This window comes from Vitis vinifera, chromosome 5 (assembly GCF_030704535.1).
Source record: "Vitis vinifera cultivar Pinot Noir 40024 chromosome 5, ASM3070453v1".
Lineage (NCBI taxonomy): Eukaryota > Viridiplantae > Streptophyta > Magnoliopsida > Vitales > Vitaceae > Vitis > Vitis vinifera.
The window spans coordinates 8,358,851-8,375,876 of record NC_081809.1 but is presented as its reverse complement, the minus strand read 5'-3'; the positions used below and the strand labels follow the sequence as shown (position 1 = coordinate 8,375,876).

General features: G+C 32.5%; 2 protein-coding genes across 2 annotated transcripts; both read right to left on the bottom strand.

Annotated features, from left to right (window-relative positions):
* Window positions 1-203: 203 nt before the first annotated feature.
* On the bottom strand, window positions 204-6,407 carry LOC100259668 (uncharacterized). Its single transcript, XM_010651791.3, has 8 exons — window positions 6,084-6,407; window positions 5,901-5,996; window positions 4,277-4,360; window positions 3,239-3,399; window positions 2,955-3,072; window positions 2,495-2,630; window positions 1,373-1,551; window positions 204-651 (listed from the first exon to the last, which is right to left on the bottom strand). Exons 1-8 carry the CDS (start codon window positions 6,324-6,326, stop codon window positions 412-414), a joined length of 1,257 nt encoding a protein of 418 aa, XP_010650093.1. The 5' UTR covers window positions 6,327-6,407; the 3' UTR covers window positions 204-411.
* A 7,619-nt stretch (window positions 6,408-14,026) lies between these two features.
* Window positions 14,027-15,189, bottom strand: LOC100245995 (glutathione transferase GST 23). The gene is made up of 2 exons (XM_002285184.5): window positions 14,766-15,189; window positions 14,027-14,640 (listed from the first exon to the last, which is right to left on the bottom strand). The coding sequence occupies exons 1-2, from the start codon at window positions 15,078-15,080 to the stop codon at window positions 14,272-14,274; spliced, it is 684 nt and encodes a 227-aa protein (XP_002285220.1). The 5' UTR covers window positions 15,081-15,189; the 3' UTR covers window positions 14,027-14,271.
* Between the last annotated feature and the right edge of the window lie 1,837 nt (window positions 15,190-17,026).

Genomic DNA, 17,026 nt, shown 5'->3' with positions numbered 1-17,026 from the left:
TATTTCTATTAAGTATTAAAAAGTAAAAAAAACTAATATGTTATTTTTTCTATTTAGAAAAAGCTAAATATTTTAGCTTTTTCTATTTAGTAAAAAATTTATAATAAGTCATGAAAAAGTAGAAAAACAAACAACCTAAATTCTAAAACTAAATTGTTTTTAGCAAAAAACTAAAAAAACAAACACCACTTTGAGTCAGGGCATTTTCACAAGGAGTAGATATATTGGCCTCATCTATTTCCTTCATGATACTTGAGGGAGGGCTTATATAACATGTAACCATAGTGCACAATGGGTTTTGTTCTGTTAAGCTTCAACTCTGTTCAGGTGTAAGATGCAGCAATTACATTACCCACACCTAAAAGAATTGGGCAAAAGAAATAAAATAGTGAGACGTGTAAATTTCAGTCTTCAAAGGATTGCTGGATCTTTGTATCTCTTGAAAGTACTCTCTATATCCGCCATCACTTCTGCTGGCAGAGGCCGTTCTGTTGTCACAAAGGCATCGATATCTTCTTTTAGTTGGTCGACAGAAGTTGCACCAACAATCGAACTTGCCATAAATGGACGGTCTCGCGCAAATCCCAGGGCAAGCTGAACTAGAGTCAGCCCATGTTTCTTGGCCACCTTCGTATATTCTATTGTTGCTTCCTGAAATCCAGAACATGTTACATCCATCACAGAATTCAACTGATTATGATTTTGATTTCCTAATAGATATTCGGTTCAGGGGTCAGGAACTAGTCAACCAAGGATTGGTCAACAATATACAATACACTTAGAGATCAGAATAATTTGAAATTGTAAGAGTTTCTAATTAACTAGTTATATTTTATTTTCTTTTGTATTTTCCATGGTAAAACTAAACATGAGAAAATCATTTTCTCAATGTTTTTTTTTTCTTTTTTTGGTACTTTCTTGGAACCAAACATAGCATAATGGATTGCAAAAAGCATCATACCACTTACCACCAATCAAATTTGGCTTAACAGTGAATGTGTGACTTTGGTTAGTTTCGAAATTTCAGTCTTCCATCGAATTTCGGGATTTTGCACTTGGAAAACTTTTAAAAAAGATTAAAAAGGAGATTAAAAAAAATTCACAAGTGAACTTTAATACCAAATACCACCGATACAAAATATGCATCCATGCAAGGAGTTTTTGTGTATATACATATATGTATATATGGGCATGCATTAGATTGAAGATTACAGATGCAGCCATGAAGGTCCTTATATATTTATAATATAACCACGGTATTCTCATGCACATCATGTAGCATGAATTGCACCTTAGATGTATTTTAAACATGTTCTAGGCTTCTAGCAAATATTCATCTCTACCCATCAGTAAATCTTGAATAAAGACATACCTTGGCAATAGATCTGTTATATCTTTCCATGTAGCCAGGAAAGAGGTTGAGCCTTCCTCTTTTTGCAGCTTCAGAATTAATATCTAAATACTTGCCAGACAATGATCCACCACCAAGTGGGGAATAAGCAAGTAAGCCAATGTTGTAATTGTTAGGGTGGCAGACTTCAACAAGATCAACTGCATAGGATCAGATGGATAAATTTACAATCACTTTGAAGTCAAAGAACTCAAAAAAGCAAAAGTTGTTCAACATGCAATCATAAAGGTAACTGCATTGAGCTAAAGCAGATAGGACATAATCTGGTAAAAGCTGCTTCAACTTAAATTTAAATTAAGTTGAGGAAAAAGCCACTATTGAGCCTATCCCTAAACTAATCCACTAGCCCACATTAGACACACTTCCCAGCAGTCCTAATTTTAAGAATGACTGGATATGTCAGTAGCCCTTTCTAGAAAACTCCTCGCTCCACCATAAGAAATACAAGGAGAGACTAAAGTATTTATCCACCCAGCATCCACAGTTACTTCTAGCAAACTCCTATTTCCAGAATTGCAGGTCCTTTAAAAAATACAATCTATCTTGTTGCAAAACAATGAAAACAACAGTCATTTCTCAAAGAAGAGGAAAAGTTGGGAGAATATTCTTCGATATAGTGTCTTTTCACCCTTTCTAACAATCACATAAAAGTAACAGAGTGCCTCTAATTTTGGTGGCTGAAGTCACCTTTTGAAAAATTTATTGCCCCAGCATCTAACCGACCCTCCCCTAGGGCTAGAAATCAGTGGTTGAAGTTAAGGTCCATCCACCTTCTAGAATGTTTCTTACTAACAAACTAAAATTTATATTCCAGAGAGAGTAGCAATACATCATGGATCAAGATGTGCTGAACCCAACAAAAAGATTATTTTAGGTGGAAGAATGAAATCCAAGTGCATCAACTGCAGCAGCGGGAAAGTGGAAGGCATTCTATAATAGTTACATATCAGAAAACTTGAGTTACTTATATATAGAATAAGAATTAACAATAATAACATTTATAGCTTGAAATGTCACCCTGAAAACAGCTTCATTCTTGATTCACCTACAATGATAAGAGGATAGAGTGAGAACAGAACTTACTTTCGAAACGACATCTAACTAGCAAACTGTAGCTGTTCTGGATACTGACGATTTTTGGAAGTCCTTCAACTTTTGCTGCATGAACAAATTCCATCACTCCATATGAAGTTTCATTAGAAACACCAATATATCGTACCTGTGTATGTTCAGAAGCATTCCGTTTAATGTCATTAAGAGAATCCTAATTACACTACATAAAAAGCCACAAATTAAGCGGATGTGATGTTGGCACTCCATTTGTCTTTAACATTAAAAAATTCGAAGACAGGACCTTTTGAAATTCAGTATCCCTTTCAGCTATGCATGTATTTAGTGTCCAAAAACAAGTGTTCTTGTTACATGTGAATCTAATGTAATCAACAGTAAACAGTCTTACATTAGTAACCAAATACAAACTCAAGAATGATATGCTTTGTCTCCTATTTACATTAATAATCTACTTACTGAAACAGATTTTTACCTTTCCTTCATCAATAAGTTCCTGAAAGGCCTTGAGTTGCTCTACAAATGGTATGCTTGGTCTCCATTTTGAAGGATCATAAGAAAACTCGCCAAACAATGCCACATAACGGTCTGGCCTGAATTAAAACAGAAAATTGCGGTGATACACACAGTGGCTTAAAACTAACTAAAAAGGGCACATTTTTGACATTGTAGTGAATTTGAAATAGCTTGTAAATGTATAATAGAACACAAGTGAATCAAAAGATATCAAAGGTCATGGTCGTAAAAGCAAAGAATCACCAATGAATTTGCAATAGATCAATATAATCAGTGTTGAGGCGCTTAAGACTCTTCTCCACACTTTCTCTAATATTAGCGGCATCAACACGCAAAACCTTTGCATTGTCACGCAAGTAACTTGATCGCTCTGAATAACCACATACTTTTGTTGCCAAAATAACCTAACCATGCAGAAATATAACCAAACGCTTCAGTGCTCTAGAACAATTTTCATTTGTCATGATTTATTGTATTACAGCTTCTCAAGACAATGTCCAGAATTATTCAAATATGTAAAGTGAAACCTACCATTAGAAATCAAGAGACAAAGTTGAGAATTCTGAAAATCAACATGGAAAACTAGAAACAAAGAATCCTATCAAAAAACTAGAAACAAAGAAAGAGATTAAAGTTACTGACAATTAACAGCATACGCTTTATTTGATGAGTAGTTGAACAGAGATGTGCAACCCTGATTATATGCTGCATGTCTTGTGTTTGTAAAACACAGGTTTTATTACTACTTTAAAAACAAAATGTAGTCAATCAACCTATAAAATGTCTAATGAAGAAATTCAATCTATGAAATGAAAGCCATTCATTTTTTTTCTTCTTTTTAATAGCCTAAGACCATTCAAAAATCAAATTCACAATCCCTGGACAGATCTTACAAATGAGTTTAACAATTATAATAGCACGCTAACTTCAACCTAGAAGGGAACATCATACATCGATTTTCTACCAATTTCCCTTCTCAAACTGTTTGGATGTATTAAACTAACACTCATGCCCTGCTATAGCAGAGTCATGCACTTAGATTTTGCTGCTTCAATTTACTACAAAGCATTTGAGGAACTGAGGAAAAAGGAATTGGTGCAAAATAATGGCCTTTCAGTTCATTCAGGAATTTTTTAATGGATTTGCAATACTTGGTGAAATTTCTTCTCAGACAGGACTTCAAGGAGACGCACAAAAACTTGATTTAGAATCTCAGTCACATGTTCAAATGAAGAAATACAAAATTGGAAGAGCACAAGTCACCCATCAGAATTTTAATACCTTATCACGGGGTTGAGATTTCAGCCAACTGGCGATGTACAGATCGGTTTTCCCTTGTGTCTCCTTTTTCATTGGAATTGGATACTGCAAAAGGAAACATGTCATGACAGCTTACTAACAAGATCCAGAAAGAAAAAAAAAATGCATCCAATGTTTAAAGTTGATAAAAATACTATTGACAGAAAGTTGAAGAGCCCATGTATATGTTGATTTGCTATCGACCACTCACATTCTCATTATTACAAATTGATGGTTTAAAAGAGAAATGAAAAGCTAGAAAACTATACATCTTGAACCAACTGGAGACAAATAAGTCTTTTTCTGAACCGAGAAAGAAGAACATGCAACATGGAAGAATCATCAGGCTACCACAATATGAAACATTACCAGATAACATAAGGTACAGGTATTGGTATCAAGAGATGGCAAAAACAGAAAAATGATAGAGGATTGGGCATTTGGATCAGGAATGGAGGACTGTTCCTGAACAGTGGGCCGGAATTGGGGGTAGCAGGTTCAGCGTATCCTTTCTCAAATCCTGTCTTTTTCATAGCAAATGGGTTTTCGTTCTGAGAGCAGGTTTGAACAGGAACTTTTTGAGTGAACCCGGGGATTTTTGAAAGCACATTTAGGGTAAAACAGTAAAGGTACTGGAATTTTAAAAGAAAAAAATTGATCCACTTTGAAGATTAAATGTGAATGTTACTCAAAGAACCCTTAGAGTGGAATGATGAACAGCAAATGGTAATTACTGATTAGCACAAATAAGTATGTTACAGAGCTTGGTAGGGTACTGTAAATGAGAAACGTTTTTGAAAGGATACATGGATATGCCTAAAAGGAAGTCAAGAAGACGCTAAGAGTGACGAGGACCACAGTTTTCCTGGAGAAACATGAAGTCTAAGTTAATGCTTTAAAAATGTTCGAAAAAAAATGAAAACAAAGAAGGCAATATGATCAATAGTATTCTATCAGAGCATTTCATGACAGTGTCTGGATTCACAAAGTAGTTAAATATAGTATACATTTGATGAAATGTAAGATAAATGCAAGAATTTTTGGCTAAGTAAAAGACATGCACAGCCATCAATTTCAGTAACAATCAACTAGTTAATTTGTCTAATATTTGTTTTCATATGCAGTCAACTCATAAACTGATCCAATTTCATCGTGGAAATCCAGAATAAATCCTAAAGAAGCATCTCAGTTCCCCATAGATCAAAATTGCAGAAAGAACCAAGGAAAAAAGAAACACAAAGAAGGAAGTACTAGTTCAAATATCAATAATTTGGGAGTATGCTATTCTCCCCAAACAAAAGGAATCGAATTGCATCTTTTGATGAAGCAATTATCCTTACTCCACCCACTGGGAGAGAGTATAGTCTCCCTTTAATTTTAAAAAGGTCTATATGGGTGAAGTATTCCAAACTGAAAACACAAGATATCTTTACTCAGAGAGATACCCGAATAAAATACAAAAAATAAAAATAAAAATGTTCACTGCAATGGCCTTATGATAGCAACTGAAATCAGATACCATACATTATACAAAGGAGAGAAAAAAAAAAAAAAAAAAACAAATATTTGGGGCCTATAATGGAAGTCGAAAATGAAACCCACTTACAGCTTCTGCAGTGTCCAGAGCATTAATCCCATGCTCAAACGCGTAACTGAGTATCTCATGAGCCTCATTCTCAGTATTCTGTTCCCCAAATGTCATCTGCAACATAAACAAAAGTTTAATTCAATTTCCACATGTGAAGAATCAAAAACAGCTATAGAAAAACAAAACCCATTTCTGAAATACCGTTCCAAGAGTAATCTCGCTGATATTAAGATCAGAGTCCCCAAGTTTCCTGTACTCCAAAGCAGTCTTTTCTTTGAGTTTGGAAGTGATGGCTGTGCTCCTCCATGTTCCAGCACTGAATGAGGGTGGTGTGGAACGGCGAGTGAGGATATGGCGAGAGAAGGAACGGCGAGTGAGGAAATGGCGAGGGAATGAACGGGTGTTGTTGCAGGGAAAAGCAGGGATTGTGGCGATGGAGACCATGGCTTCACCTCAAAAGCACTGCCCTTATCTCTACTCTCAAGTCTCAATCCACCTCTAAACCTCTCGGCCGTGAAAGCTCATAAGTATATTTGATATTAGTCATATATACTTATTACTAGGCTGAAATGTCAGCTAATAGCATTTTTTTTTTAATATTTAAATTTAAATTTAATTATTTAAAAATTTAATATTCATCTATTTCAGAATTTTATTTGAATATATTTTATTTTAAAATATTTATATTTATTAAATGATTATATTAATAGATCAAATCATATTGTTTTTTTGAGAGAAGCTAAAATTAAATATTATTTAAAAAAATAATATTTCAAATTATAATTCAAAGATGTACTATTTATATTAAAATTAGAAATAAGTTTTATAATAAATTACTATAATATTTATTTATTTTTTATATTTTTTATTGTTTTTGGATGGAAAATTTTAATATCAAATAAAAAGTAATTAATTATGTTTTATTAAATTAATTAATTAAAATTAATAAATTAATTATGTTATTTTATTTAATTATAATTAAATAAAAAGTATTTCAATTATCTTTTCATAAATTTGTAGAAAACTAAAACTGTTATTAAATTAAAATAAAGAGGTTATATTTTAATTGATATTTATAAATGCTGAAAAAGGTAAATCCCACTTTTATGACATTATCATAATTATAAAATAACTAAATATTGAAATTATAAAAATTAAATTTTAAATTAAAATAATTACTTAGAATTTAAAATTAATTTATCTTTATTCATAATTGTATATAAATAAATAAATTATTTATATAAAAAGAAGGAAAAAATAATTTGATAAAATTTTTATAATTTTATTATATGTGCATAGAAATAAGAGATAAAATAAAAGAATTAATTCTTTATTCTAAAGAATGTATTAATAGAATTCATGACTACAATATTTAAGATTAGGACACCAATAAATCTCACAAATATTAAAAATATCATTAATATAAAGATGCAAATAATTGAGATTAGGTATAAAAATAGACTACGATGTAAGATGATGGCATGTAAGTTGGGTATAAAATACCGAAACTAAATTTTACACATGCCACATTATAATTGACCTCATTTTTATGCATCTTTTTTGCCATTAGATTTGAAAATTGGGATGCCTTGTTGACAAGAAAATGCAATCATGCACAATCTCAGTAGCCCATTTTTCAATTTCAATTATTCAATTTCACATTCCCACTCCATGAATAAAACTGAAAAGAGAAAATGGAGAGTCACAAACAGAATAGTAGAGAGAGAAAACAGTCATCGAAGAGAAATGACCAGTTTTAGAGAGATTTTTGTGCACTTATTTGAAGTTTGATCCTCACTCTCATGCAGAGGATGAAATTTCAGAGTTATGAATTAGATTTTCTCTTCTTCTTTTTTTCATCTATCTTTTTTCTGTTTGTTTCCCTAGAAAATGTAGGGAAAAAAGTTGTTGAAATATGTAACCTCAAATTCATTGTTGTGGTGTTTTTACGCAACTTTGTTTACTTTGTTGAAATTTTCAAGCCTAAATTTATTGTTGTGTTTTGTACTCGCCTTTGTTTGGTTGCCAAGAAAATTGGGGGGAAACTCCAAAATTCAAATCCTTAACGTCACCATCTTCTCAGTAACTAATCATATTAAACAAAGAACAACCAAAACCAAAGATAGGTCAAACAAATTTCTAACTTGGGTTTCCCCCAAATAAAACCGAGAACAAGAATTAATTGAGAGAAAAAGAATCATTGTGATTATCAAAATTAATTCAGAAAATCTAATTTTCTTCAACTCAAGGGCGTCAACAAACCAAAACCCTAGCGAAGAAGGAGAAACCCTAATATCAAGCCTTGTAACTCGAAGGAAGAAGAAAAACCCTAATAGAAAGAAGAAATAAGAAATTCTTGTGGTGTGAATAAATGGCAAGCGGGTAAACATATGAAGGAAATAGGACTAAAAAATAGTCACAACAAAATTGTTCACATTCTGACTTTTATATATAGTATAGATATTAACCCTCATCATTTCCTTTGTGATTCATTCCTAGTCCCTTTTTTCTAATTTTTATTAAAAAAAACATTAATAATATTATCTTATTAGTAATAAATAAATGGCATAAGAAAAACCTCATGTGACCAAAATATTACACATACAAAAAATATTAATAATATTTTTATCTTGAAAGTATGAAATATTTGTTTATTTAGTAGATTAGTATAATTGGATATATTTTTATACTAGAATTCTTTATTTCATTAATTATAAATATATTAAAATATTTTAAAATAAAAATAAAGATAAAAAAACATATTTAATAAAAGGTGATTCGGATGCATGACTCAAAATAACTATGAAATTGTAAAGACAACATTTTCCTTTAATTTTGTTGAAGAATGACTTTCTTTGAACTCTTTTACTCCTTTTTACTTTATTTGCTTTAAAAAACATCACATTCCCACATTTTTTTTCATTATACTCATTTCATCAATTTTTTTTTTATAGTACTTCTATTTTTTCAGTTCACTTCTTTAACTAAAATGAACTTTTGTTATTAAAATTAATTCTCATTAAAGATATTCACCTAGGAGTTAAGTTTGGTTTAAAAAAAACATAAATAATGTTAAGTTTTCAGCCATGATATGAACTATACCATAGTTAAGTGTTATTTATAAAAAAAACTTCATTAAAGCTAAGTTTCCCTTTCATCTACAAAAAAATCTGAAGTTATGTTTCCCTTTCATGATCTACAAAAAACTTTTATTATAATGAAACTATGGTTAAGTTTCATTAATAAAATATTTCACTAAGGTTAAGTTTCTCTTTCATCTATAGAAAAGTTGATTATAATGATGATCGATCAACTCTATTATCCAAAATACTAAGCCTATTTACGTAGCAACTTTGGTCAAGAAAAATTAAAGAAAAAGTCACTACGACTTTTGTAGTATTTCGGGTATCATCCTCATGGACTGACTTATGAAATTTGTTAATAGTAGGATAAATGAATCACCTTTATTTGAATCCTAAAGTGAAAAATAATGTATGAATGAAGTGAAACTAAGTAAAAAAACTAAATTAATAACAAAACAAATATTGATTTTTAATTCAATTGATTCAAGTCTAAGGTTTTCCACAATCCAACTTAAGGTATAGAAATAGAGATAACAAGGGTTTATGAAGTAGAGTGATCTTAGAGTTTTAGGATCCTTAGACACTCGCAATCAACTTAAGCTCTATAACTCAAAATTGCATCTAAAACCTAATTAAAATTTTTTTTTTAAAAAAAAAAAACAGATTCCTAAAACCATCAAATGAATGAGATTGATAATTAGTTTAAGGTTTGACTTTTTAACCCTTTCTACTCTTTATAGCTTTGTTTTGGGACAAATAATGATAAAAAAAACTAGGGTAACTAATGATCAAAAGTTACCAAGAATCATTAGTATCAAGTAATAATTTATTGTATCATTCCTTAAACTAACTCACAATGATAGAATAAAAAATTGATAAATTGTAACCTAACAAATAATTAATCCCATTGTTATAATAATTTATCCATTGTTCCTACGAGTTTCTAGCCCTAAGGTTTCATACTTCAAGCCCCAAGTTGGCTTTTTAGCCTCTCATGAGAGTGATATTACATTCACAATCCATAATAGGGTACAAATCCATAATTTGAATAAAAAGAAATTAAAAATAATATATTCAATAAAGAAGAAAAGAAACAAACCAAAGTTCTCGTCTTCTTCTACACAAAAATGTCAAACTCTCGGAAGATTCCCAAACCTTAGAACTAAGAGAGTTTGTTTAGATAACATCATAAATGACCTAATATGTGGCACACTCTCATTTGCTACTTATATTACAATGAAAAGTTATAAAGAACCTAAAAAACTTCAAAAATTATGAGTTCTAAATGAGTACAATGCATTTCTAATTGGATGGAGGCATTTGGAGCTCATTTTGACGTGTCTCAGGGCTCAAACTTGATCATTAGTGGTTGAGTTCGAAATTTGGATGAGCTACAGGTCAATTTTGAACTCATAAGTGGAAGAAGGAGGTCCAATTCAAAATAAAAGGGCTAAGTTCGAAATGCACAGTAAATTTCGAACTCAGAATTCTTCTCTAACCAATTTGCTTCAAATGCACATAACTTTCAAATTTCATCTTTGATTTGTATATTGTTTAAAGTGTTGGATCTTCGAAATGATATATAGCTTACCTAAAATAGACTTCATGAAGTGCTCCAAATTTCACTTCAAAGTTAGTGTATATGATGCTACCAAATTTTGAGTTCTAAATTTCCATACAACTTGATGAATTTGTTTCATGCCTCATTGTCCATGTTTGTGTGCCGTCTTTCTTACTTCGTAATGGTCATTCCCCATCTCCCAAACTAATAATATCCCCGTCTTGCATTTTCTCGGTCTGTAAGTCTTGACTCACTTATTTTCTCATTTAATCATTTCTTGATCTTTCAAAATCTAAAGTAATTTAACTTGTACCATTTTCTTCCTTTGAACCTGAGATGAGTCTTTAAAATATAAGTTAAACTCATGGCTAGATCCTTAACATCGATTAGGTCAAGTTGGGTGATTTGAGTGCCCTTTGGTCCCCAAATCATATCGAATATGTGTCATTGGAGCACATATTTTAGCTCCACTCAAATGACCTGAATCGTATCATGGTTAAATTTCATTTAAGAAGAGCTTAAATAGGTTAAGTTCCTATTTTATCTATAAATCTTTATTAGAATGGTCATCTATTTAATCTACCCAACTATAATAAAAAAATTGAATCTAAATCTTAAAAAAAAAAAAAATCTCCAATAAAAATTCAAAACCCAACTTGCAATAAAACCCTAATATAAAATAACTGCAAAAAAACTCCAATCAAAATTCCAACAAAAAAAAAAAGTAAAAATGTCTAACAAAAATTCAAAACCTAATAAAACTCAACTGCAAAAAAACTCTAATAAAAACAATAGCAAAAAAAACTCTAGTCGAAATCCCAAGAAATAAAACCAAAAGTTTCCAACAAAAAATAATGGTAAAAAAACCCCAACTGTAAAAAACCTTAATCGAAAATTGTCCAAAAAACCAATAATAATAATAATAATAATAGAAGTCCCTATAAAAAAAACAACCCAAAAAACCCTACTGACAACAATAACAAACCCTAACAAAAAATAAATGCAAAAATCCTAACTAAAAATAACTATAAAAATCCTCAAAAAAAAAAAAAAAAGAGAGGACAAAATTAGGACAAAATGGAGAATGTGACGATTTTGAAGAAGAAAGAAAGATGGAAGACTCTTAGAATTGATCTTTAACCTTTGATGGAAGAAAGGTGATTTGGACGCATGACCCAAAATAACTATGAAATTGTAAAGATAACATCTTCCTTTAATTTTGTTGAAAAATGACTCTCTTTAAACTATTGTACCATTTTTTACTTTTTTTGCCTTCAAAAACATCACATTCCCATTTTTTTTTTCATTATACTCATTTCATTATTTTTATTATAATACGTTTATTTTTTCAATTCACTTCTTTTACTAAGATCAATTTTTCATTAAAGATATTCACTTCAGCTGCATAAGAGTTAAGTTTGATTTAATAAAAACCTAAATAAGGTTAAATTTTCAGTCATGATTTGAAATATATTATAGTTAAGTTTCATTTATAAGGAATTTTAATGAAGTTAAGTTTTCCTTTGAGATGGTGAACAAGTATTATGAAAACCGATGACAACATTAATAAGAAGCAAGTAAATGATATTTCCTCAGCAATCATTGTTGGAGGAGTTTCTCACATTTTGTACAAACTTGCAAGGATTTGAATTTTTCAGATTGAGATCAAGACGTGGAAGGTGTTAGGGTCTTTAGATTTTTCGGTTTGGAGAGGAAGATGAAGCAGATGGAGGATGGAGTCTTGTGTTCAGCGCTAGTGTCAAGTAGAGAGAGAAAAGTGAGGGCGTTTTTCAGTTTTTTTTTTTTTTGGTTTTTCAGACATTGAAGTTGAACCTGAGGAAAGAGAAAGACATATTGTGTATAAAATAACAACTAAGTTGAGAGTGCATACATCCCAAATTATTTTTGGAATCAGCGTAGCTATCTTGAAAACCTAAAAGCTGGATACCAATTTCTCATATTTTCCATATTACTAGCTTAAAACATACTTTTCCCATCACTTTATCATTTCTTGTCACTTCAAATTTAAAAAGACAGCTTTGGGTTTTGCACAAATTTGTTTTTTATTTCTCTTAAAATTTAATAATAATATGTGAACAAAAATAAATAAGCAAAAGGTAAAAAAGGATAATGTAAATTTCAAATATATTTTAAAATTATTGTTCAAAATAATCTTTTTTTTTTTCTTTAAAATTAGTTTGAAATGGTATATTGAAAATAGGATTTCTATGTAAATTAAAAATCATAGTTTGTAAATATAATTTTTAAATATATATTCAAATTTTCAAAATTAAGATTTTTAAATTTATACTAAAATCACAATTTTAAGATAGATAAAATAAATGTTTGAATTAATTAGTTCACATGGATGAAATAATCCCGAATTTATCCCTTCTCATATCTTTACTTGAAAAGTAACCTACTTTGAACATAAATTTCATTTATCATTTTATATGTATATAAGAACATTTTTATTAAAATGAGACAAAAAAATGAAAAATTAAATTTCAAATTTTAGGTTTTCAATTACCCTTTTAACCAAGCAACCCAAAATATTTCATGACGAGATCATAAAAATGTAGTGTTTTAAAAATTGAATTGGACTAGCCAGTCCAACCAATTAGAAGTATTGAATTGTTCGGACTAACGATTGGTTGGCAAACTATTCAAATTGATTGACTCTTTTCGAACTAGCCAAGCCCAAAACCCTAAGGATCATTCCATGTGAGGAGCCCATCCAACTCATTTGTCATTAAGCCTATTGATCTTGCAAGTCAAAGATTATTCCAAAACCCTAAGGATCATTCCATGTGAGGAGCTTATTTACACTATTTGTCCTTAGGCCTATTGGCCTTGCAAGTCAAAGATTCTTGCATGCCTTTTATACCTAAGACTCCCTATATATTTTTTATCCATTTTCAATGTGGGATTTAGTTAGTGAGGAAAAAAAAAATTGCATGCTAGAGGGCTTGAGTTGGGACCTTCAATTAAAAAAATTGAGGTTAATCTGTTAAGCTATAAAACATTTTCATTATAAGAATATTTTTTTTTTCAAATTTTTATTGTATAAAACCCTTTGGCATTTATTTTTATAATAATGATAAAAATAATATAAATTAATTAATATATTATTTTAAAAATAATAAAATATAAAGATGTGTAAATAAAATTAAATATTATAAGTTTCTTTTCATTTTAAATATATCTCCATACTTAAATATTATATATGTTATATTTAATAAAATTTATAATATCAATACATTTATGATATATCAAATTTAAAATTAAATACTATTAAAATTTGTAATTATATATATTTTTAGCTTGTTATAATTATTTTAAATTTTATATAATACATAAGTTATATATTTATGCTGTGAAACTATCAATCAGACCATATAACTGTGAACTGATCACTGGTTTGATTTTGAAAACACCCTAAAAATGTATATTCTAATGGGCAAGATAACCAACACTCTCTCCTAAAACCAGGCCCAGAATTCGAAAGAAAGATTTCAACACAGTAAGCTCACACTACAAATTAAAAAGCCCCAAGTTGAAAGAAAACAGGAATACACCCGCGATTCCAACGCCAAATCACATATTTTCACCCATTGAAATTGAAAATTCAGGCCCCACTAAGATATTATTTGTATGGACGGACCGTGAGTCTGTCTGCTACATAAAATTTTATTCGATTTATCAAACAAAACCACATTATTCAGGTTGGGAAGATGCAGACGGATTAAACCCTTAAACCAGTGCGTGATTCATAAATGTCTTTGCGGCGTTTCTGGAAATACACGATCATGGCTTCGCGGGCAGGTAAGTTGTCCCTGATCACTGGGTGATGAAGAACTGTGTCGATCCATGAACTGGTAGCAGGAAACTTAATGGGGTCTATGATCTGCATGCACCCAACTTCCTCCCAAATAGGCAGCCAGTAAGAGAGCCATCCCAAACAAATGTCCAGATACCCGATGCTCTCTCCCCCAAACAGCTTCTTCCCTTTCACCAATTCCTCTATCTTTTCAACAGTCTCCATCGCCAAGTTCGCTGCCCGTTCTCGCTCCTCTCCTCGAGAGCATTGGCCCATCCATGCACTCTCCATCAGCTATCCCATTCACCAACCAAAAATCATTCAGTACATACTCAAAATTTCTATTGAAAATCAACCTCCTGAAAACTATTAGAAAGATGGAAAACAATATAAATTGGGGGAGTTGCAGTAGAAGTTACCTTGCTTTCAGCAAACTCAGCCCAGAACCTCGCCATGGCTCGTTCATAAGGGTTTTGTGGGAGTAATGGGTACTGAGGCCAGGTCTCATCGATATACTGGACGATAACAAATGACTCGCAGATGACTCTGTGGCCATGAATGAGCACTGGGACGCTCTTATGAAGGGGGTTGAGTTGCAGGAGAAGAGGGCTCTTGTTGAAGACATCTTCTTCAATGTACTCGTAATCGACCCCCTTCAGCTTCAATGCCCATATCACCCGGTAGGCAAACGGGCTAGCCCAGAACCCCAAAAGCTTTACTTCCTGCTGCGCCATGAGATGATTCTGGCTGCTCTCACTGCCAACAATGAAATATATTTAGGGCTACCAGACGCCATTTTTGACTCTTTGGATTGGACGGACCGTTAGGTGAACCAATGGTCCACCCATTTCTTTTTCATTAGTTTTTTTGAGGGATTTTTATAGGATTGGAAGGATGCTTTCTCACCACCTGGAGGAGCTGGCAGCACCCTAGACAAGTGGGGGACCCCTTCCCGACGCATGAGACCAGCTGCATGGACATGGCAGGGAGCATGGCCGGCCATGGTGGTGGTTGGAGATGACATGTTGGCTGATCGGTGAACAGGGGAACGGGTAGTGGCTTGCTAAGGAAGACAGAAATAAGGAGTTCTGGAGGGAGTGCTGGGGGATCTGCAAAAAAACAGAGTGGGGAGGAGATACGTTTTTGGAGAAGCAGAGTAGAAGGAAATGTAATAACTGAGCTAAGAGTATCGAAGAAGAAGAAAACTTACCGATCTTTGGAGGATCAAGGAACAGTTCAGGCATCGTTTCTTTGCCTATTCTTTACTCCCACTTCTTCATTGTTGCTGGTTTTGATCATTTCACCCTGCTATTTGAGTATCATTGTTTTATTTTATGGCACAATGAGCTGTGTGAAATCTGAGTTTCCTTGATTACTCTGTTTCGATTCTCTCCCGGATTCTTGGATTCCTTTGATAAATAACTGTTGTGTCGATTTGTTATTTTATTGGCTCGGTCTTTTCATTAATTATATTATCACTTTATGTTTCTCCCACCCGTTCTGGGTCCTCCGATTAATACATGAAGCAGGATCTGGTTCAAAATCCCGTTTGTTTTCCTGTGGACATGCTCTGTTTTTGCTTGTTTTTTTTTCCTTTCTCTGTTCATGTATGCCGCAGGGTCAGCATTTCAAATCCATTGAATATGAGGGAATGCAAGAGACAGTTAGTTTCTGCTAATGGTGAGCACGTGGTGGCCTTTAATCCTGTGGAAGCAACACCCAAAAGAAATTGAGCGTCATGTTCCCCTAGGCCAACAATCCGTTACATAAGTTGTGAAGAGGTACTTCAGTTGGGGCTTATGTGTGGAAATCAGTATTATGAATACTTCAATTTTTCTGGATATAATGAGCAGAACAGTCTCGAATTAGTTCCCAAATGATACTTCATTGGTTTAATCACCACAAGACTTTCAAAATGGGTAGCTAAAGAAATGATAAATTCAATGAGCATGCCGAGGAGGTAAGATGTATTGATGAGATGCTTGTTACAGAAACAAGGGAGATCCTTCCTGATGTCGCCGTTTGCACAGAAACTGATTATTTGAAGGGTGTTGTAGAAAATATTATGGTCATGTCTCCAGAGTTATTCCTCTGTCTTGCATTGGTTCCCAATGGCATGGGGTTTCCTTAAGCACCAGTACTAGCGGTTCTTCTCTTGGATCATCATGAACTTCATGCAGGCCCTGGAGAGAAGGGATTTGCTAAGGCGTTTGGCTTACCTCTAAGCTCTCAAATTGGTTTGGAAAACCAAAGGCTGCCAGCTCATTTGGTTTGCGTTCAGAGAGGTTGGATAAATGTCGATATTGATGAGATTATATGTGAATCATGCGGTGCATATCTAAGTTTTGTCTCATTACCGTCTAGGATACCTGCTGAAGTTGATAACCCTGGTAGAGCCTTTGGAAAGCAACTGGATGCTGAGCACGAAGTTAACTGCCCATGAGGAAGGAATAGTTGCCCAGAAAGTATGATATAGTTCCTCACCACCACTCGTTCCACCATTTTCCCCATCTTTTATTGTTCACCACCCCTTCATTTTTTATCCAACCATGATACAAAGGGGCTCATTGGATGCATGGCCAGCCTTTATTCCAATATCCATCAGTCCGCTCCACCTCCACACCCATTTTCACTCTTTCCACATGACTAATCATACACCTATGTCCTCTCATCACCTTTC